General features: G+C 40.3%; 1 protein-coding gene across 1 annotated transcript; it reads right to left on the bottom strand.

The window, feature by feature from the left end:
• Positions 1–19,437: 19,437 nt before the first annotated feature.
• Positions 19,438–21,493, bottom strand: LOC135604903 (uncharacterized). Its single transcript, XM_065094552.1, has 2 exons — positions 19,776–21,493; positions 19,438–19,674 (listed from the first exon to the last, which is right to left on the bottom strand). Exons 1-2 carry the CDS (start codon positions 21,390–21,392, stop codon positions 19,555–19,557), a joined length of 1,737 nt encoding a protein of 578 aa, XP_064950624.1. The 5' UTR covers positions 21,393–21,493; the 3' UTR covers positions 19,438–19,554.
• Between the last annotated feature and the right edge of the window lie 1,274 nt (positions 21,494–22,767).

Raw genomic sequence — 22,767 nt, 5'->3', positions numbered from 1 at the left:
CTAAACATAATATCCGGTCTAATCGCGGTGAGGTAGAGTAGACTACCTATTATTCCCCTATATGTTTTTTTATCAAAATTTTCACTATTTTCATCCATATCTAACTTAGTCGAAGTACTCATAGGGGTGTCTATTGCTTTTGAATTATCCATGTTAAATCATTTTAACAATTATAATGTATATTTAGATTGGTTAAGAAATATACCATCACTAAGTTGTTTGATTTATAATCCTAAAAAGAAGGTTAATTCACCCATTAAACTCATTTCAAATTCATGACTCATACATTTGGCAAATGATTCACATAGTGATTCATCCGAAGAGCCAAAAATAATATCGTTAACATAAGTTTACACAATAAGAAAATTATTTTTAAAATGTTTGATAAACAATGTAGTATAAACCTTGCCTTTGTTAAAATTATTTAAAATAACAAAGGAATTAAGCCTTTCATACCAAGCTCTAGGAGCTTGTTTCAAGCCATAGAAAATCTTAATCAATTTGAATACATGATTAGGAAGAAGAGAATTTTCAAATTCGGGAGGTTGTTCGACATATACTTCTTCGGAAATAAAACCATTCAAGAAGGCACTTTTAACGTCCATTTGAAATAGTTTAAAGTTATTACTACTAGCATAGTCAAGGAGCATCCTTATGGCTTCTAATCAAGCCACGGGAGCGAATGTTTCTTCGTAATCGATACCTTCTTCTTGGTTGAAACCTTTGGCCACTAATCTAGCATTGTTTCTAACCACGATACCATTTTCGTCTTGCTTGTTTCTAAAGACCCATTTAGTACCAATGACTAAATGGTCACTAGGTCTAGGAACAAGCTTCCATACCTTATTCCTCTCAAATTGATTCAATTCCTCTTGCATTGCAATAACCCAAAAATCATCTTTTAAGGCCTCGTCAATGCATTTAGGTTCAATTTGAGAAAGGAAGGCGGCGTTAGCACAAAAATTCTTGAAAGAGAAACGAGTTTGAACCACTTTTGATGTATCTCCTATAATTAGCTCCTTTGGATGAGCATCTATATACTTCCATTCCTTGGGTAAAGAAATTTCGGAAGAAGGTGCATTCAAGTTGCTATTTTGAGGAGGGGGTTCCTTTAAATTCAAATTATCAAAACCAAGATCATCATCAAAATCATTTTTCTTTAAATCAGAAATTTCATTAAAAACTACATAAATAGATTCTTCTATTACTAAGGTTCTTCTGTTAAAAACCCGAAAAGCCTTAGAAACGGAAGAGTAACCAAGAAAGATGCCTTCATCAGATTTAGCATCAAATTTTCCTAAGGCATCCCTTTCATCCAAAATAAAGCATTTACAACCGAAAACTTTAAAATAGGAAATATTTGGTTTTTTGTTATTCCATAATTCATAGGGAGTTTTTGATAGGGACGGTCTTATTAGAACCCTATTCATGATGTAGCAAGCCATATTCACGGCTTCGGCCCAAAAATACTTGGGTAGACTATGTTCATTTAACATCGTTCTTGCCATTTCTTGTAGGTTTCTATTTTTTCTTTCAACTACTCCATTTTGTTGAGGATTCCTCAGAGTGGAGAAGTTGTGATTGTATCCATTAACTTCACAAAAATTTTGAAAGTCACGGTTTTGAAATTCACCACCATGATCACTCCGAATTGATGAAATCATGAAGCCTTTTTCATTTTGAGTGAGTTTACAAAATTTAGAGAAACACTTGAAACAATCACTTTTGTGAGCTAAGAAATAGGTCCAAGTGTATCTAGTATAGTCATCCATAATTACAAACGCATATTTGCTTCCTCCTAGACTTGTCATGTCAATTGGTCCAAAGAAGTCCAAATGAATCAATTGTAATGGTCTAGTGGTGCTAATTTGAATTTTTGGTTTGAAACTAGTTTTTATTTGTTTACCTAGTTGACATGCATCGCATACTTTGTCCTTAATAAACTTCATATTTGGAATTCCTCGTACTAATTCTCTAGCTGAGATCTTAGATATTAGTTTCATGCTTGCTTGGCCTAGTCTCCTATGCCAAAGCCAAGCATCATCATTTAAAGCGGAGAAGCACATTTCATTACTTAGTTCATCAAGGTTGATGGTGTAGACATTATTTTATTTTAATGCAATCATAGTTATGTTATGGTTTGGTTTTTCAATAGTACACACATTTGATTCAAATCTAACGATATAACCTTTATCGCATAATTGACTAACACTCAAGAGATTATGTTTCAATCCATCAACTAGTAAGACATCATCAATAGAAAATTTTAATTTGTTACCTATAGTTCCCTTGCCAATGATTTTGCGTTGGTTGTTGTCTCCGAAGGTGACGTATCCTTCTTCTTTGCTAGTGAGCATAGAGAATTGAGATGGATCTCTAGTCATATGTCTTGAGCATCTACTATCGAGATACCATCTCTTGCTCCTAGCTTGTGATGGTGTATGTTTCTATAAGAAGGGATTATTTTTAGGTACCTATTTTCTTTTGGGTGCCTTAAGAACTGATCTGACTTGTTCATCATATTGCATAGAATTGATCATAGTTCCTTTAGGAACCCAAATTAGTTTGTTCGGACGAATTTTCTTGAATGGACATTTATAAGGTTTATGTCCATATTTGCAACAAAAGTTGCAATTGTTTTGGTGTCGAACATGTAAGATAGGGCCTTTAATGAAGGTGGTTGGATTTTGGTGAGGACTTCTCACAAATCCGATTCCACTTCTTTTAGGAATGTGACCCTTATTTGTAAGGATCATCTTCAAAGACTTACTACCAACCTCGAATTTCTTCAAGTTGTCCTTAAGCAGCAAGTTCTCCTTTTGGAGAGTTTCTAGATCATGGCATTTTATACATGGAGCTAAACTATCATGATATTCAGTCTTTAATTTATCGAAATTACAAGTGAGACTATCATGCTCCTTCTTTAGCAATTTGTATTTTCTACTAATTGTCTTACATTCATCAAATAACTCATGGAAGGCATTTAATAATTCATGATATGGTAAATCTGTATCAATTAAATCCGTTACCTCTTCTCCGATGGCCATTAGGGCGTAATGAGCAACTTGCTCGGTGTTGGACTCCTCTTCTTCGGACATGCTTAAATCATCCCACGTTGCCTTGAGCGCCTTCTTCTTTGATGTTCTCTTTTTGGCTTGGGGATAATCGTTCTTGTAGTGTCCCGGTTTTTTGCACTCATAGCAAATCACTTGGTCCTTCTTGTGTTCAAATTTATTTTTTGTATTATTTTTAAATTTGTTCTTTCTTAAATATTTTTTAAATTTTTGAGTCAAAAGTACAATGTCATTGTCACTGTCCTCATCACTTGATGTTCCTTTCAAGTGATTTTCTTGTGATGTGAGTGTCATATCCTTCCTGTTCTTTGGAAGGGGGTTCTCGAGCTCTTCATGAGCTTGACATGTCATTTCGTAGGTCATTAGAGACCCAATAAGTTCTTCAAGAGGGAATGCTTTAAGGTCTTTGGCCTCTTGAATGGCCGTAACTTTTGGATCCCAACTTTTAGGGAGGGATCTTAAGATTTTAGTTACTAGTTCAAAGTTAATAAAATCTTTACCAAGAGCTTTGAGTCCATTGATGACATCCGTGAACCGGGTGTACATGTCTCCAATTCACTCACTTGGTTTCATTCGGAAAAGTTCGTAAGAGTGCACAAGGATGTTGATTTTGGACTCTTTCACTCGGCTAGTGCCTTCATGAGTGACCTCAAGAGTTCTCCAAATATCAAAAGCCGAATCACAAATTGAAACACGATTAAATTCATTTTTGTCTAGTGCACAAAACAAGACATTCATAGCCTTTGCATTTAAAGCAAAAACCTTCTTCTCCGATTCATTCCATTCGCTCATCGGAAGAGAAGATTTTTGAAATTCGTTTTCGACAATAGTCCAAAGCTCGAAATCCATGGAAATGAGGAAGATCCTCATACGAGTCTTCCAATAAGTATAATCCGACCCATTAAACATGGGTGGACGTGTGATAGAATGACCCTCATGTATGCCAGAGTAAGCCATCTCTCTTGAGTATTAAACCAAATATGAGAGTGAGTCTTGCTCTGATACCAAATGTTAGGATCGGAGCGGCACTAAGAGGGGGGGGGGGGGGTGAATTAGTGCAGCGGATTAAAACGTCGGTTTTGATAAATCTTTTGTACGATAAAAATCGAACTCGGAAGTGCTTAACTTGAACGCGTGTTCGTAAAGATATGTAGCAAATGTAATGAGGAAATAAAGCACGTAAGAAGGTTTGCAGTAATATAAATAGCAATAATGAAATGCAAACCAGAGATCACGCCTATTTTAAAGTGGTTTGGTCAAATGACCTACATCCACTTGCGAGGCCCTCTTCGATAAGGCTCCCACCTTCCACTAGCAAATCTCTTGAAGGGGAAGGGTAAATACCCCTCTTACAACTCTTTACAAGCGGTTCACACTCTTACAAATTTTCAGCAAGAAAGAAGGAGGTGAACACTCTAGCAAATTGAAAACAAGACTTGCTAAGACTTTTCTAAAACCTTTCTATCAATCAATTACTTCTCAAAAGTTGTCTTCTCAGCTGAGAATTGAGGGGTATTTATAGGCCTCAAGAGGATTCAAATTTGGGCTCCAAAATTTGAATTCTCTTTGGTTTCCGATGCTGGCTGTGCCACCGCCTGTCAGTGTCTGACATTGACAGTGGACTAGCGGTGCCACCGCCCAGCCAAGCGGTGCCATCGCCTGGCTCTCGGGTGTTGGGCAGTGCCACCGTCAGACCCTTCGGTTCACTAGTTGGGCTTTAAATTTAGCCCAAACCAAGTCTAATTTTGGGCCCAGTTGGCCTCTAACCAGGATATAGGATTATCTTTTAATCCTAATCCTAATTACATGTGAACTACATAACTTAAAAACATCCCAAGCAAGTTTTCAACCGCGAACGTCGAGTCTTGTTCCGGCGAGCTTTCCGACGAACATCTTCTGACAAACTCCCAGCAAGCTCCCGATCTTGTGACGACTTCAACGAGTAGCCGAGCCTTCTCGGTGATCTCCGTGAACCTCCAATGATCTCTTCGGCAAACTTCCGAAAATTCCAACAGGTTCCCGATTTCTTCTCGGTTGGTTCCGGCAGCATCTCCGACAATTCTTCGGACTCTTAAACGTTCATCGAACTTGACTCCGGTATTCTTGCTTTATGTTTTCTGGTTATCATAGTTAATCCTGGACACTTAACTCAATAATATGGATTAGATCAATTAACCCATCAATTGATTTTATCATCAAAATCCGAGATTCAACAATTTTACGTTTTGAAATTATGCATGATGAGTTGAAGTGATGTTGGTTCAAATGTATGAATCAACAATATTTTTGTCAAATGAATCATGATTTTGTTGTGACTTCTTAAATTATAACTTGAGTCTTCTTTTTGAATCAGGATCATTTTCTATCATACTTTCTATTTACAAAAAGAAGAAACTTGTCAAAAATGATATATGATCTTTTGACATTCATTTTTGTTACTTACCATTATCATAATTTGAAAATTGACGGAAAGGGTCTTCCCTTCTTTTTGATAATGATAAAGGGGGAGCAAAACGTGCTAGAAAGTAAATTTGCTAGCTCGCATAATTTAAGAAGAAAGCAAAAATTGCACTTCTCAAAAGAGAAGAAATTGCTATCTTGAACATCACAAAGAATTGCTAGAAGATGCAAAAATATCCTATCTTGCACATTGCAAAGAAAAGCAAATATGCTAACTTGCATATCTTTAAATTTGCTATCTTGTATATTGTAAAACTTGCATATTTCACGAAGCAAGTGTTACTTTCTTGAACATCTCTAATTTGCTAGTTTGTGTGATGTAGAACTTGCTATCTTGAACACTACAAAGAAGTGTTATCTTGCCTATCTCAAGAAGCAAAAATACTAAACTTACACATCTAGCAAAATTTACAAACTTGCAAAACTCTAAATTTTTGCTAGCTTGCATGATGATAAAAATAGATAATATGTTTTTCATTCAATGTATTGAACTTAGTTATTTCCAAACATTTGATAGTTGGAACTTCTTCTTTTTGTTAATAATAAAGGGGGAGAAGTATGGTATAAGTATATTGATGATATGCATGATTTGATCATGACATATTTGCTTGGATTTTTGAATCCAAGAGTTATATGCCATATTGATAGGGGGAGTTTGTTTAAACTCCAGGAGTTAAGGTTAACTCCATCATCAATTAGTTGTCATCATAAAAAAAGGGGAGATTGTTGAATCTCATATTTTGATGATGAAACCAATTGATATGTGTTTATGTTTAAATCTGTGTTTTGAGTGACGCAAGATGCTTCGATTAGGATGAGATAATTAAAGTAGAAAAAAATCATGTTGGGCTAGAGGAACATGTCAAAAGATTGGACGTCGGGCCGGTGGATCAGTCGACGTATTGACAGAAGGCTTCTGGCCGTAGATTTGGACATCGGGCCAAGAAGAGTGGATATTGCACTAAGGATATCAGAGTTGCGGAGTCAACTGGCCGATTGGGCAATAGGCCACAAGAGAGGACGATGCGCCGAAGAATCGGACAAAGCTTCAAGGGACCAATGACATGCTGGACAACTTAATTAATGCTTAGTATTAATTATCTAGATCGAAGTATGTTTTTACATGTGTAGGATTAACTATGATAGCAAGACATGAAGCAAAATGAAGTCCCAGAGTCAAGGACGCGATGATAAGACCCTAAAGTCTTATCGTAAAAAAGAAGAAGAGAAAGGGATGATCACTTCGAGGGGATCGGCCTCCTTGATCGCTTCGAGGGGATCGACCCTCCTTGATCGCTTCGAGGGGATCGGCCTCCTAGGGTTTGTCAAAAGACAAAATAGTATTTGTCATAGATGATCGAAAAGAAGCAGTTACATCTCTATTTATAGAGTTCTGACTTTAGCTAAACTAAACAGACTTAATAAATACGCAAAAAATAAAAGGAAAGCACAGAAAATAAAAGGAAAAATAAAAGGATCCTAACAATCCCGCCTTCTTTAATTCAACCTTGTCCTCAAGGCTGAGCAACATCAAATTCTGGAAACTTCTCCTTTAGCATGTTGTAGGACTCCCAAGTGGCATCTTCTTTTGGTAAGTTGGTCCATTGCACCAGCACTTCAGTTACAGGATGTCTGCGGTACATTACAACTCATCGATCAAGTATGACTTGTGGTTGAGCTTGAACTTCCCCGGTAGTAGAAGTGTCTGGCAAGTAGCACTGCACCATTGCATCTTCACCCAATTTCCTTTTAAGGCATGCAACATGAAAGACTAGATGTAGTTTAGAGCTAGCAGGCAAATCCAAGCGGTCGGCCACTGGTCCAATGCGTTCTAATACCTTATAAGGCCCAAAAAACCAAAGAGATAGCTTCATGGAAGATCGGACCTTTATGGAAGTTTGCTTGTAGGGTTGAAGATGAAGGAAAACCCAATCACCTATAGTAAATTCTCGTTCACTTCGGTGTTTATCAGCTTGTTGTTTCATTCTTGCTTGTGCGACTGTGAGGTTATCCTTTAAAAGCTGAATAATCTTATTTCTATCCATCAATTCCTTGTCCACTTGATCAACTTTAGAAGAACTAGGTACATACTTTGTAATTGTAGGTGGGGGTTGGCCATAAACTGCTTCAAATAGAGTCATTTTAATAGAAGAATGGTAAGAGGTATTATACCACCACTCTGCCCAGGGAAGCCATTTGACCCATTCCTTCGGCTTGTCGCTAGTAAAGCATCGGAGGTAATTTTCTAGGCACCTGTTTACCACTTCAGTTTGTCCATCTATTTGTGGATGATAAGCAGTGCTCATATTCAGTTGAGTACCTTGTAAATGAAAAAGTTCTGTCCAAAAGGAGCTAGTAAAAATCTTGTCTCTGTCACTAACAATGGAACGGGGACTCCCATGCAATTTAGCTATGTTTTCCACAAAAATACGAGCAACACTTGCAGCAGTATAAGGATGTCGTAAAGCACAGAAATGAGCATACTTTGTAAGTCTATCCACGACTACAAGTATAGTACTCTTTCCTTGAGATGAGGGGAGACTGTCAATGAAATCCATAGATATGTCGGTCCAAGTAGCATCAGGAATAGGGAGGGGCTGTAGTAAGCCTGGGGTGGCTACTGTCTCACTTTTGTGACGTTGGCAAACATCACATTCAGTAATAAATTTCTTGATAAAATTTTTCATACCTTTCCAATAAAAAAGTTGTCGAACTCGCCTATAAGTGCGGAGAAATCCCGAGTGACCAGCAATTGGTGATGAATGGAACTCCTTTAGAATTATTGCTTGGCAAGAAGAATGTGGGGCAACCACTATTCGGCCTTTATAGCGCAAGTCCATCGAATCCCAACTATAATTTAAGATAGAATCTGTGGCTTCTTCTAATTTTTTAATGATGTTTTGTATCTTAGGATTATTTGACCATTCCCTTCTGATAACTTCCAAAGTCTTGCAAATAGGAATAGAAATAGCTACTAGTTCAGCTTGTTCTGGAAGGCGTGAGAGGGCATCTGCTACTAAATTCTCACTCCCCTTTTTATAAATGATCTCATAATCGAATCCCAGTAGCTTTATAACCCATTTCTGTTGCTCTGGAGAAGAAATCTTTTGCTCTAGAAAATATTTGAGGCTTTTGTGATCAGTGCGTATTTGAAACCGTCAACCAATTAGATAGGGTCTCTATTTTGTGACTACATGTATTATGGCTAGCATCTCCTTGTCATAAATAGATAAACTCAAATGGGAAAGGGAAAGAGCCATACTAGCATAAGCGATAAGCCGACCTTCCTGCATTAATACAGCCCCTATTCCAGCTCCAGAAGCATTAGATTCAATCACAAACATCTTGTTAAAATCGGGTAAAGCCAGCACGGGTGTAGTAGACATTGCAGTTTTCAAGAATTGAAATGCCTGAGTTGCCCCTTCTGATCATCTGAATGCATTTTTATTTAGAAGTGACGTCAATGGGGCACTAATTTTGCCATAATTCTTCATAAACTTTTGATAATAGTCGGTTAGTCCCAAGAACCCCCTTAAAGCTTTGATTGACTTTGGAATTGGCCAGTCTGTCATCACTTGGATTTTTGAAGGATCAACTGCAACACCCTTTTGAGATATGATATGGCCGAGGTACTCAACCTTAGGTTGCCCAAAACTGCACTTGGATTTCTTGACAAAAAGACCATGCTCACGAAGAATATTAAAGATAGTTCATAAATGTAATAAATGACTTTCTAGGGAATGACTGTATATTAAAATATCATCAAAGAAAACCAAAACAAACTTACGGAGATGAGCCCGAAATATATCATTCATTAAACTCTAGAAGGTAGAGGGCGCATTGGTTAACCCAAAAGGCATTACTAGAAACTCATAATGGCCATTATGTGTCCTGAAGGTAGTTTTCTGAACATCCTTTTCATGTACTCTGATTTGATGATAGCCCGATCGTAGGTCCAATTTAGTGAAGACCTGAGCTCCTCCTAATTCGTCCAATAGTTCATCTACTACTGGAATAGGATATTTATCTTTCACTGTAATGTTGTTAAGTGCTCGATAGTCGACACACATCCGTCATGAGCCATCCTTCTTTCTGACTAGTAAGACTGGGGAAGAATATGGGCTAACACTAGCTCGTATAACTCCTATTTGAGCATCTCTGTGACAATCCTCTCTATCTCTGCCTTTTGGAAATGTGGATATCTATACGGTCGGACATTGGTTGGTGCCTTCTCGGGTAATAGTGGGATCCGATGATCATGACATCTAAGAGGTGGAAGTCCGTGTGGCTCTGCAAATATATCTGTAAACTTTGTTAGCAATGATTCAATATTTCCAGCCGGAATGTTCACTGTCATTTCCTTTTCAATGTTATGTAATTGAACCAAAAATCCGGTGTGTGTCTTCCGAAGGACCCGCTCCATCCGATGGCTAGTGATAGTTGTAACCTTACCTCTATGTCTTCCTTTGAGAGTCACTTGTCTTCCATTAATAAAGAACTTCATAATCAGTTTAGAAAAATTCCAGGAGACATCACCTAGGGTTGATAGCCATTCAATTCCGAGCACCCCTTCATAGTCTTCCAAGGGTAATAAAAAGAAATCCACAAATAATTCTTGACCTTGCAAAATTAGTTTTATCTTTGAGCACTTGCTGTCATAGGTTAAAATCCGTCCATCAGCGACCTTGACTTCAAATTTGTCACAACATTCGATGTGGTAAGCTAATCGGGCTGCAATTTTCCTATCCATAAAATTATTAGTGCTACCCGTATCAATCAAAATAGTGACAGACTGGTGTTTCAGAGTTCCTCTAATTTTCATAGTTTCTGGATTAGAGTAGCTAGCCAATGCATGCACTATATGTGTAACGGCTTCAACATCATCATTAGTTTCCACTTCTTCATGATCGGAATCTAATACTTCTACTTCCGGTTCCTCCTAGATCGGTTCAATCATCAAAAGTCTTCCTTGTTTGCATCGATGCTCCTTACTCCACTTTTCATCACAATGCTAGCACAAACCCTTCGCTAACCTTTCTTTGAGTTCTTCTCGAGTTAGTCTGCTAATGTTATAGTTTCGACTAGGAGTAGATGAGGTAGGTTGCCTGCTAATCACCTATTTATTAGCACCTCCATTTTGATGATATTCCACACTGATTTTTTCTTCATGTAGGCGTGCAAATGAAATCGTAGCCATCATAGTGCGAGGTTGACGAGCCTTAACCTCACACCGGATCTCGGGAATAAGCCCTTCAATAAATGTACCCAGAAGTTGTTGTTCTGACCAATCTCTAGCTTGGTTGGATAATCTTTCAAATCTACTCTAATATTCCAACACTGTAGAAGTCTGACGAATTTTAGCGAGTTGGCCATCAACATTCTCATATTCGGATGGGCCAAAGCGAACAAGAACTCCTCTTTTAAACTGCTCCCACGAAGGAATTCCATGGCAAGTTTCGTACCAATCATACCACTGGATTGCATCTCCATCGAGCTGGATTGAGGCCACTTCTACCTTGGATTCTTCAGGAGTTCTATAAAAACGAAAAAAAATTTTCGCCCTAGAGATCCAACTGGTTGGATCCCCATCTTCCCATCATGGAAATTCTACCCTGATACGTGGGTAGTGTGCGTCACCATCCTGGGGCCCTTTTCCTATATCTCTCGATCTGTTCAGCGTAGAACTTGAGCTTCCATCTTGTTGAAACCCGCTAAAGTGCTCTAACAAGCTCTTTTTGAAATCATGAAGAGTTTCTTGTAGCCGATTTTCAATTCTGGTTTCCAACGCTTCCATTTGTGCCTTCACTGAGTTATGAGTAGCCATTGCGTACGATTGCAAGTCGATAATCTCCATTTCTGATGTCTAGTCAAGGGCATTTGCACAGTAGTTGGGCAGTAGCAGCGATGGTGGCGACAGCCGACAGCAGCAAGGGAACCCACGCGACTATGGCGCGGCTGAAACAAGGGCAGAGCAAGTGTGCTCTGTTTCGGTTAGATGCAGAGCAAGGTGTGGTGCGGCTGAAACAAGGGTAGAACAAGTATGCTTTGTTTCGGTTAGATGCAGAGCAAGGTGGAGCGGTGGCAGCTGGGAGGCGAGCGACGGTCGTCGCACGGTGGCCCACAGCGGGGATGGGTCAGCTGGGCGGCAACGACACTCGAAGGAAAGAGGAGTGCTGGAGGAAGCGCAGCTAGTGGAGGCACGACTGGAAACAAGGGCAGCAGCGGTGAGTTGCCCTGTTTCGGTCACCATGAAGAGGGGGGCAACCGGCGGCTGCGGCTACGACCCGGGGGGGGGCACAGTGGCAGAGAAGTTAGGGCAGCGTCGCCAAGAGTCTCAACGACAAAGGGGTGGTCTGTTGGCAGGGAGACGGCACCAGTGATCCTTCTCGCTCGAGCGAGACGGGAAAGCGAGGGGGAGAGTTCGCCGGCTGGAGGGCAGCGACGGCGTTGGTCGATCGGCTGGGAAGCAATGCTGGCGGTGGAAAGGAGGCAGCAAGGGAGGGTGCGGCCTGCTGGAGAGCAGGGGCGACGGTGGGCTGGCCGCAAGCAGAGGAAGCAGGGATGCGTGGCTGCGGCTTCTTCTTCTTCTCTCTCTGCTTTCTCTCTTCCTTTCTTTTTTTTTTTTTTTTTTTAGTTACGTTGCAGCGGGAACGCAGCAAGGATCGCCGCTCTGATACCAATTGATAAGACTCTAAAGTCTTATCATAAAAAAGAAGAGGAGAAAGGGATGATCACTTCAAGGGGATCGGCCTCCTTGATCGCTTCGAGGGGATCGGCCCTCCTTGATCGCTTCGAGGGGATCGGTCTCCTAGGGTTTGTCAAAAGACAAAATAGTATTTGTCATAGATGATCGAAAAGAAGCAGTTACATCTCTATTTATAGAGTTCCGACTTTAGCTAAACTAAACAGACTTAATAAACACGTAGAAAATAAAAGGAAAGCACAAAAAATAAAAGGATCCTAACACGCGATTACGTTGGGAGTTCGAGAGTTCGTCGGAAGTCCGGATGTTCGTTGGAAGTTCTGTCGGAACTAGCCGAGAAGTCTCAAAGCTTGCTAGAGAAACTCGTCAGAATTCACCAAGAAGATCGTTGTGAAGTCTAGGAGCTTGCCGAGAGTCTGCCGGAACATTGCCGAGAGATCGTCGGAAGTTCGTCGGAAGATCGCCGGAAGCTCGCCGGAAGAATAGACATAGGGACTTGTTTGGCTTAGCAAATGTCTTAGGATTTTGTAGTTAGCACGTAATTGGGCTTGGATTTGGGCCAACCCAATTACGGGCCAGCTAGGCCCATGTAAGAACTGTGTTGGGCCCAATAAGAGGCCCAAATAGTACCCTAAGAAGTCTCACCGTCATGGCACAGTCTTCAAGACTGTGTTAGGCGATGGTACCGCCCAGCATTACCCCCTAGGCGGTGGTACCGCCAGACCTACGTGGTGGTATCGCCCAGGGCAGTGTTAGTCAGATTGACACTGGGCGATGGTACCGCCCAGTGCAGGCGGTGGTACAGCCCGTGCCCAAGGAACCCGGGATGGAAAAGTTATAGGCTCTAAGATTGAATCAACTTGAAGGCTATAAATACCCCTCTCATCCCTGGTTAAAGCACACAAGCACAAAGAGATTAAAAGAGAGAAAACGCTACTGCGATCATAAGTATATTCTCTCCTCTAGCATAAATATAGATTTCTGTTTAGAGAGGAGAGTGAGTACTTGTAAGGGTTATCTCCTAAACTCGGTAAAAGGAAAAGAGGGGTGTAAAAGGTGATTGGCCTTCGTCTATTGAAGAAAGGCCTCTAGTGGACGTACGTGACCTCGTCGAAAGAGGAAGCTGAAAGTGGATATAGGTCACATTGATCGAACCACTCTAAAACTACTGTGTTCTCTGGTTTGCATTTTATTTTTGCCATTTACATACTGCAAACTACTTTACCTAGTTACTATGCTTCTATACGCTTCCAAGTTATTAAGCTTTTGAAATCGGTTTTCATCGAAATTAGTTTTTATCGTACGAAAGGTTTTAAACCGATATTATTTTACCGTTGTACTAATTCACCCCCCCTCTTAGTGCTGACTCTTGATCCTAACAATTATGAGTATAGACTCCGGGAAGTGGTAAGAAGCCATGAATTCTGCGATGGATTCCATATACTCCAACAAGGTTTGGAACCTAGTTAATGCGCCCGAAGGTATTATACCCATCGGTTACAAGTGGATCTTTAAGAAAAAGTTTAGAGTAGATGGAAAGGTGACCTATAAAGCAAGGCTAGTGGCTAAGGGGTATCGTCAAAGGCAAGGTGTTGACTATGATAAAACCTTCTCACCTGTAGCAATGCTAAAATCCATCTGAATTCTATTAGCTATTGCAGCACACTATGATTATGAGATCTGGCAGATGGATATGAAAACCACATTCCTCAATGGGAACCTCGAGGAGAAGCTCTGTATAATATAGCTCGAGAGATTCGTGTCCAAGGACTACCCAGATAAGGTGTGCAGGTTGTTTCGATCCATCTATGGACTAAAGTAAGCTTCTCGAAGTTAGAACATAAGATTTGATAAGGCAATCAGATCTTATGACTTCGTTAAGAACGAAGATGAGCCTTGTGTGTACAGGAAGGTAAGTGGGAGCGCTATCACCTTCTTGGTGTTATATGTGGATAACATCTTAATCATTGAGAATGATATAAAAATGCTATCAACAGTAAAGGCTTGGTTATCTAAACACTTCTCTATGAAGGACTTAGGGGAACCATTCTATATCTTGAGGATTCAGATCTATAGAGATATATTCAAAAGGATGCTTGGCTTATCCTAGTCCAAGTACATAGACACCATTGTCAAAAGGTTTGGCATGGAAAATTTCAAAAGATGTCTCATACCGATGAAACATAAGATGTCATTTTCTAGGAGTATATCCTCAAAGACTCTTAAAGAAAGGGCGAACATGGATAGGATACCCTATGCCTTAGCAATAGGGTCTATCATGTATATCATGCTTTGTACCAGGCTTGATATAGCGCATGCTCTAAGTGTCACAAACAGGTATCAAGCGAATCTAGGCTTGGAGCATTAGAAAATAGTAAAGTGTATCCTTAAGTACTTGAGAAAGACTAAGGATCTTTTACTAGTATATGTAGGTAGTAGCCTCAGGGTTGAAGGCTACACGAACTCGAGTTTTCAGTCTGATGTTGATGATAGCAAATCGAATTCGGGGTATGTGTACACCTTGAATGAAGGAGCAGTGTGCTAGAAGAGTTCCAAGAAAGATATTACTATTGACTCGACCATAGAGGCGGAGTGCATTGCTGTAGTAGAGGCAGCAAAGGAGGGAGTCCCGATGAAGAAGTTCATTACAGATCTAGGAGTCGTGCCAAGCAGCGAGGAGTCGATTCCTTATATTGCGACAACAATGGGGCGATTGCTTAAGCGAAGGAACCTGGGTCTCATCAGAAGTGTTCTGAGGAGGTTCCAACTTATCAAAGAGATCATGACCCGAGGAGATGTAACAGTAGAAAGAGTTTCACCCGAAGATAACATTGCAGATCCACTGATAAAGTCGTTGTCTCAAATTGTCTTTAAGCGTCACAAGGGTTTGATGGGGATCAGATATATAGATGATTGACTTTAGGTCAAGTGGGAGATTGCTAATCATATGTGCCCTATAAGCCAATCACGTAAGTGATGGCACGTGTGACTTGACACGTAGTCTTTTGCTTATTATATTTTGATATTTATCAATTTATATTATTTGTTACATATATATATATATATGTATATTGTGATGTCCTTAGATATGTGTAATGGAAATCGGATCGTGATGAGATCATAATAATAAGATCGATTTACTTTTAAATATAGATCCTAAATAATTTTGATCGTAGAGTCATCTCTAAGGTGCTGGTAGATAGAATGTAAAAAGTTATGCATAAGATTATTAATCCTAATTGAATAAATATCAATATTTAAATTAGTAGGATCTAAATGATAGCCATATCAAGCAGACAACTGATATATCATATAATATATGTCAAATATTTATAATGTTCTCTACAAAATATTTCACATAATTTTTCATAATTGATTTTGTAAAAAAATTTATAATATTTGAAACCATAAAATAATTTGTTGGTCAATAATTACTTCAAATAATATTTCGAAGACATTTTTTTCACACATTGCAAACATGTATAATATGTATCCAATGCTTTAGAAATAATAAAATATTTTACAAACCAATCAAAAACCATATAAGTCACTAATATATTTGTCATTACTTCAGGTTAGACGGAGTCATTCGAAGACTTCTTGATTGTAGAAACTAAGATTAACACAAGGACCGAGTTCCTTCTTCCTATTCTATATAACGTAAGGAATGTCAATTAATAATAATGTACAAATATGACAGTTTAGAATGCTAATATCATTAACATCGCCTAGACTTAAAGCTTATAAAACATCTATTTCCTTCCTATTAATTCTTCAAATATTTTATAATAAAATTTCTCCCTTTTTTTCTCTCCGTAGCTTTCTCTTTCTCTATCAATCCTTTTGCAATAAAATTTCTTTTTTTTCTCTCTATACCTTTCTCTTTCTCTACACTGCGTAGCATGGTGACATGCTCTCCCGTGTGCCACTACTTCCTCCTCTCCTCTTCTTCCCTCACATCTATTTCTCTTTCCTTCTCTCGCATTTCTTTCTCTGTTGCAGCAACTTACACCTATTGTAAGCACCTCGCCCTCCCTTCGAAACATTGCTTACCGCAGCAAGCTTTGCAGTGACCCTGACATGAGGTGTTACCAAGTTCCGCCAGCGATCCAAGACCTCGGCATTCCGCAATTTTTTTCTTTCTTTTTTCAATCCCATCTCTCAAACCCACCGTATAACTTGTAATTTATCTGATGATTCAGTAATAATAAAATCTTAACTCTTGTTAAAAATTGAAAAAAGAAAAAAAAATTTAATCATGGTTCATGAATGCAATACATCAAAATATTTCATCAATAATATAATTCATTCAGAAAATTCTTTGACTCTTTGATTCATTAAAATAAAAATCATTAAGCCATGAAAAATATATGATCCTCATGTTTCATGAACAAGATAGAATATAAGAATTTTAAAGTTTACCTAAATCAATCATTACAATTGCAATCTTGATCTCTTAGTCTTTGTGATCACTGACATGTAAACCCTCTAGAGTTTAGTTTCTCAAATATATTAAAGATCTTAGGTCATCAAAATTCTAAGATTGAAGGTGTCAACTAACTTTACTGGTAAAGATCTTGATGATTTATGATTTATTTTATGTAGAATCCTCAAATATATTAAATTTATGTTTAGCTCTCTAAGGTTTTGGGTATGACACCTATCTTCTCTCATTAATCTTCAAGTCAATCAATAAAAATCAGAGCTTTATTTTCCAAAAATGTGTTTTGTTGAAACTAGACATAAAATCACCGATCTTCTCAACACTAAGGTTGGCAATTGGCATATGAAATACTTAGGAGCTTACTTATCCATCTCTTAAATCCCTATGAGCCTTCACGACTCTCTTTGTACAAGATTGGTATTAAGGAATGATCACTCGAGTAAAATTATCCTTTGACTTGGTTATCAATATGTACCTACTCACTTCGCTATGAACATGAAAATATCTAATCAAATTCTTAATCAGATAAATAAAATTTTTAGAGAATTTTTTTTAAATCGAAACCCTCACAAAAAAAAGAAGAAGATCAATCTCATTAGTTAGAACTAGATTGTCTCTACCAAAGCTAGTGGAGAGTTAGGAATTCTTGACCTCCTTACCATAAAACAAAAATGTCATTTGTGCCAAGAGAATTATCCCCCTACTCAAATTGGATAAATCCTTTAGGTCCAAATCCTTAGTACCAAATTTGGAAACTTAACCCCTTGGAATTCTAATCCAAAACCATATACTCAAGCATTTGGAAAAACATATGCTCACTAAGTTGCAACACTAAAACTAGCTTGGAAAAATTCATTAGAAATGATAGAAGTACTATAGTAGAAGATCCATGGGTTTCCAACACTCTCATCTCTAACTGGCTTAACCTAGGCAATCTGATACTCTTTGACAAATCAATATGTCTCGAATCTTCTTAACAGAAAATATTATAATTACTAAGCACTTTAACAATCTTTCCACCCCTCTTGATAAAGAAAATCTAAAAATTTAGAACACCCTGATGATGACTCTTGATACTTTACTCCAAGTAGTAAATCTACTATCAAAAGTGCTTATTATTTATTAAGAAAGGAGGATCATGAATATGAAATAATTTGGCTTAAATAGAGGGTGATATAAAGTTTAAATATCTTCTCTAAAATCAAAATATTCCTTTGGAAACTCTTGCCCAATAGACTCCCTACTTCTAGTTATATTTCTAAAATCCTTCACTCATAAATTAACAAATTTAAGCTTTTCTGATAGTCCATAATAAGATTCTTGGTCACATGAAATACACCCCTCTACTTCTATCCAAGCTTTTCAACTTCAAAGTATCATTGCACTTTTCCGTTGACTCCTTTGGTTAAATTGCAAGAACTTTTGCTTTCATAATCTTCAAGATGTTTTATCTCTTTGAAGGAAGGTGATAATCTCAACTAATTTAACATAAGTTGTGAGAGAAAATATTGCACCACTATTAGTGGAATATCAGCCCTCCCCCATATAATTTTGTTCTAGAACACCATTGAGCTCTTTTGTTTTAACTTAAATCTTAAGATGTAGGATATGGATATCTACCCAAAGAGATATAAGGCATTCTCAATGGGCAATAAAAGCTCAAACACTTGATCTATAATATATTCTGATCTATATAGACTTCATAAACCGCATCAACTATGCTTTCTAATATAAATATAATACTTTATACATCTTGTATTTTATCACAAAGATTATTCTTACCCATTTGGATCACATTACTAGAAGTAACACCGGTAAAACCGCTCACCACTAATTTGAAAATTAATTTTATAATTTATCCTTTTAATTTTAAAATAATTATTATTTTATAAAAGATAAATGATGAAATCGAGATTTGAACCCATGACCAACAATAAATTATCAAATTTTTTATCAATTAAACTAGTTAATATCTTCTCAGAAATGATTGTTAGTAACACATAATTCCTAACAAGATTTACCTCAGATTACTGAACGTTCCTTTTATATATATACAATAAATGAACATACCACAGTTGTATAACCTAATTTCACTAGCAAAATCTTTATATATTTACATAAATGAACGTACCAATTGTATACACTAGCAAAATGTATCGGTCGAATCAATGGAGGTTTGTTTATGGGCGGATGTGACCAATGATTTTTGACTATACACTCTATTGTTTTATTCCCCAATAGAAACTAGTTATGTATAATTTAATCAATATTTTCTTTCTTTTTTTTGTGCAGGGTTTAAGCAGGACGGATGGTCCTCCTTTTAATTAGTAATCAGAAATCATTACCCAACACTTCCTGGTCAAAACCGATCAAATTTGACTTGATCCGACCGAGTCCAGAATTGTTTATTGTTATTGAACAGCCTCAGCACTAGTACACAAAGAGGTCCGATGCAAGTTAAGATTTAGACTGTGCCCACCAGCAAAGTCAATTGACACCTTCACAGATTCGCAGCTGTCGAAGTAGGCAAACGAGGCGCACGCTTGGAAATTGGAATCGTCTTTATATTGCCTTTACCCAATTTTCATACCTACACTACCCTTCTGTCACCAAAATAATGATGACAATAACCTTTCCCACCTATAGAAGCAAGCCCAGTTTCATCAAACACTCTCGGGGGCCCAAATCACAAGGCACTACGACCATATGAGAACCTATCGTCGCCCCCACCGAAGAGAACCCCAAATTGACGAGACGAAGGAAAAAGAATTCCAAGAGAGTTGTTTCAGCATGCTTCACATATGGTCATAACTACAAACAGCAGGTACGCGGGAGGGAGAGATAAAGAGAGAGAGAGAGAGCTAACGCTCCTCTTAATTTATCCCGCTGATCTCGTCTTCTTGGCACGTCCCGACGTCAATCACCATCGACCTGTCTCGCTTCTTTGCATCCTTTGGCGATGACAACACTCTGCAGCAATTCCTCCGCGGAGCCTGACAAGTTTGATGCCAAACCAAAACAAAAGGATAACTATAATTAGGACACCGTCATGAATTCTGCTATGCTTCCAATGTGATTAAAGCTAATTAATTACTCTGTCCCAGAGGCCGGGATCGGGCTTCTTGTGAACGACGATGCGGTCCACGAGCGCCGAGGGGTCGGCCATCCGCCACTTGCACAGCGGATGAGTCTCGCGGTGGCGCTTGTACTCGGTGACGGTGGTCTGGCGGGCGTTGTCGTAGCGGGCTGAGGCGAGGTAGTACACGAAGGGCTTCTGGCACCGGTTGCGCGCCACTGGCCGGGTGTTGAACGCATAGGCTGTGTAGTCCGCGCGAGGATACCAGTTGAGAAACGTCCGCGCCGGCGTCTCCATCTCCCGCGGCGACATCACCCCGCGCACCACCGTCACGGCGAAGCCCCAGGCGACGGACACCGTCCAGAGCTGCCGCCGCTCGTAGCAGATGGATTGCTGCATCACCCCCCCGGAGTCGAGGCGGACGGGGCCGTCGAAGAGGCGGCGGATGGCAGCTGCCCGTGAACCGGCGCCGGGGAAGAGTGGCTGGACGACATCGAGATGGTGGAGGGAGACGAGCGGGGCGACGGGATGAGCGGCGAGGAGACCGAGGAGGTCGCCATAGACGTCGTACTGGTGGAAGCCGGGGTGGCGGGTGAGGGGGACGCCGAGCTCAGCCATGCAGGCCTGGATCCGGTCGTCGCTGCCGTAGAGGGCCGGGTAGCGGTAGAGGCACTTGTCCTGAACTCTGGCGAGGGCGGCGGCGAGGGGGGCACTGATGGCGAACCCGCCGCCGCCGTAGGCCATGTCGTAGGAGAAGTAAATATTCTGGAGGTGGGACTCGGAATGAGAGCCGATGTAGTAGGGTTGACGGTGGTCGAAACGGGAGAGGATGCAAGCGAGGTTGTCAGGGAAAAAGACGGTGTCATCGTCCCCCATGACGAACCACCGAACATTGGGGAGGCGTAAACGGAACGTCTCGGAGACGATACGGGAGATGCGGATGGCCGAGCGATCCCCCTTACGATGGGTGTAGGGGAACCGGGAGGTGTCGCCGGAGATCTTGAGAAGGGGGAGGCCGGGATCCGTAGCCTTCAGCTCCTTGACGGGCTTATCAAGCCAGACAAAGCCGCGCATCCGGCGGGGCCGCCACCAGACCTTGATGTAGGCCTTGCGCTTCTCCCAGAGTTTGGCGGAGGCCGCGATGCCAAAGACAATGTGCTGCAGCCCTGTAGCGGCGGGGGAGGCGGCAGCAGCAGAGGAGGGGGAACGCGGGGCGGCTATCGGCACCGGCGTGGACGGCGACGATCTGTCTACGTCGGCGCTGCTACCGTTGCCAATGCTGGTTGTAAAGTTGGCGGAGGAGAGGTGGAGGACGGCATCGGCGGCTAAGGCTGTGGCGGTGGACGAGACGGGGCAGGAAGGCAAGGGGGAGAGGAGGAGGTTGTAGGTATGGAGGAAGTAGAGCAGCAAAACAGAGAAGAGGAAGAGGAGAAAGCCGAGCCGGTGTAACGTAAAGAATGGTTTACAGTCCCTGGAGGCCCACGGATGCGGCAAGGGCTTCGCATTGTGGTGGTGGTGGCCGTCGCCGCCGAGAACGCCCCACACGGAAAGGGGCTTGGTGTTGTTGGGGGCGACGGGTTTGGCATCGGAGGGCACCTTATTGTTTCCACCACCGCCACCTCCTTCGTCCCTCATCGCTGCTTCGCACCTCTGCCTCCTATTCTTGCTCCTCCATTTCCACGTCTTCTGTGCCGAACTTGTTATCAAACGCAGCTGCTCTCAAGGGAGGCGGAAGAAAAAATGCGGAGGGGGCGTTATGAAGACAGAGAGAGAAAGCAAGAAGATATAGGAGAGGAGGGGATAAATAGAGGCGGTTAAGTGGGGGGCTGAGGATGTAACGCAAACTTTGTTAAGGCAAACGATCTGATTTGGATGCCGCGGAAACTGAGGGAGTGGAACAGAGATGTGTGAGATGACGGTGGGTAATCGAACGCAGAAACGCGGGACTTGGGTGGTTGTTGAACGGTCGCGTGGGCAGAGAAAATAAAATAATTAATAAATAGAAAAATTAAACACCAAGTAACAGAGAGAGAGAGAGACGGGGTGGGGGGGGGGTGGGGGTGGGCGGGGTCGGGGTCGGGCGGGCTGTGGTGAGATGAATGGGTGGTATGGCATGTAGCAGTGCCAGGTTGCACGTCCTCTGCGTGTTGCCCTTCCCGGTTTCATCACATCAATATATTATTAGGAAGTGGCTCACGAGTTTCTTAAATGCAACAAAGTTGTAGCCTTTGTAGCCAAGATTAAGGCCTAATTTATACCTTGTATTAAAAATTCCCTCCTTGTGATCTAACATGATCATAAGCAATATAAAATCCTAGATCGATCGATCCAGGACTACGTGGCAATGCACTCAATGTGCACCTGATCTACCTCATGAGCGCTAATTTCTAATCACAACAAGAAGACAAACTAAGTGAAGCATGAGCAATCTGTGTGTGAAATAAACCGTTGATTCGTTGAAAGCAACTAAGCCATCGTATTAAATTCTTTGTGAAATAAACCGATCTCGAATAAAGAGTTAATATATGAATCACGTAGAATTTGATAAGTCAATAGACAATTATAAACTCTCTTCTTAATATCTAGGATATAAAAAGACATCTTAAACCCAATATAAGAGACTTTTTTTTGAACTACGTAAACTCATATTTAAAAATTTTATATTATTAATTTGAACATCGAAGGAACTATTGGGAAACTGCAGAGAGCATCACATGAACAATGAAAAAATAAAACAAAAACTTATTTTTCAAAATAGATTTATCGAATCGTCGTGCGAAGATCAAGAGTGTAAAACTTGTAAAATTGAAAACTATATAAAATGTGTTGAGGCATTTTCACTTAGAGGAGATCGTATATCCCCAATTTGCAAATCCTAGTCGATGGATGAAGGAGCTATTGTAAACTCCTCTCTAGTAGTGATTTATATGGTGGATGAAACAACGATGCACCTCCTCTCACGATACGTTCTTTCCTTACCTTTGTACACCACTATAAAGGAGTAAACACA

This window comes from Musa acuminata, chromosome BXJ2-2, assembly GCF_036884655.1.
Source record: "Musa acuminata AAA Group cultivar baxijiao chromosome BXJ2-2, Cavendish_Baxijiao_AAA, whole genome shotgun sequence".
In the NCBI taxonomy this organism is placed as follows: domain Eukaryota; kingdom Viridiplantae; phylum Streptophyta; class Magnoliopsida; order Zingiberales; family Musaceae; genus Musa; species Musa acuminata.
Note: the sequence above shows the minus strand (reverse complement) of the source record. Positions and strands in the feature narration are given on the sequence as shown.

Excerpts from the sequence above, each read along its gene's own strand:
- LOC135604903 (XM_065094552.1), bottom strand. The coding sequence starts at position 21,392 with ATGAGGGACGAAGGAGGTGGCGGTGGTGGAAACAATAAGGTGCCCTCC. Across the intron at positions 19,675-19,775 it reads ATCCCGGCCTCTGGGACAGA|GCTCCGCGGAGGAATTGCTG; the intron begins GTAATTAATTAG and ends CAAACTTGTCAG.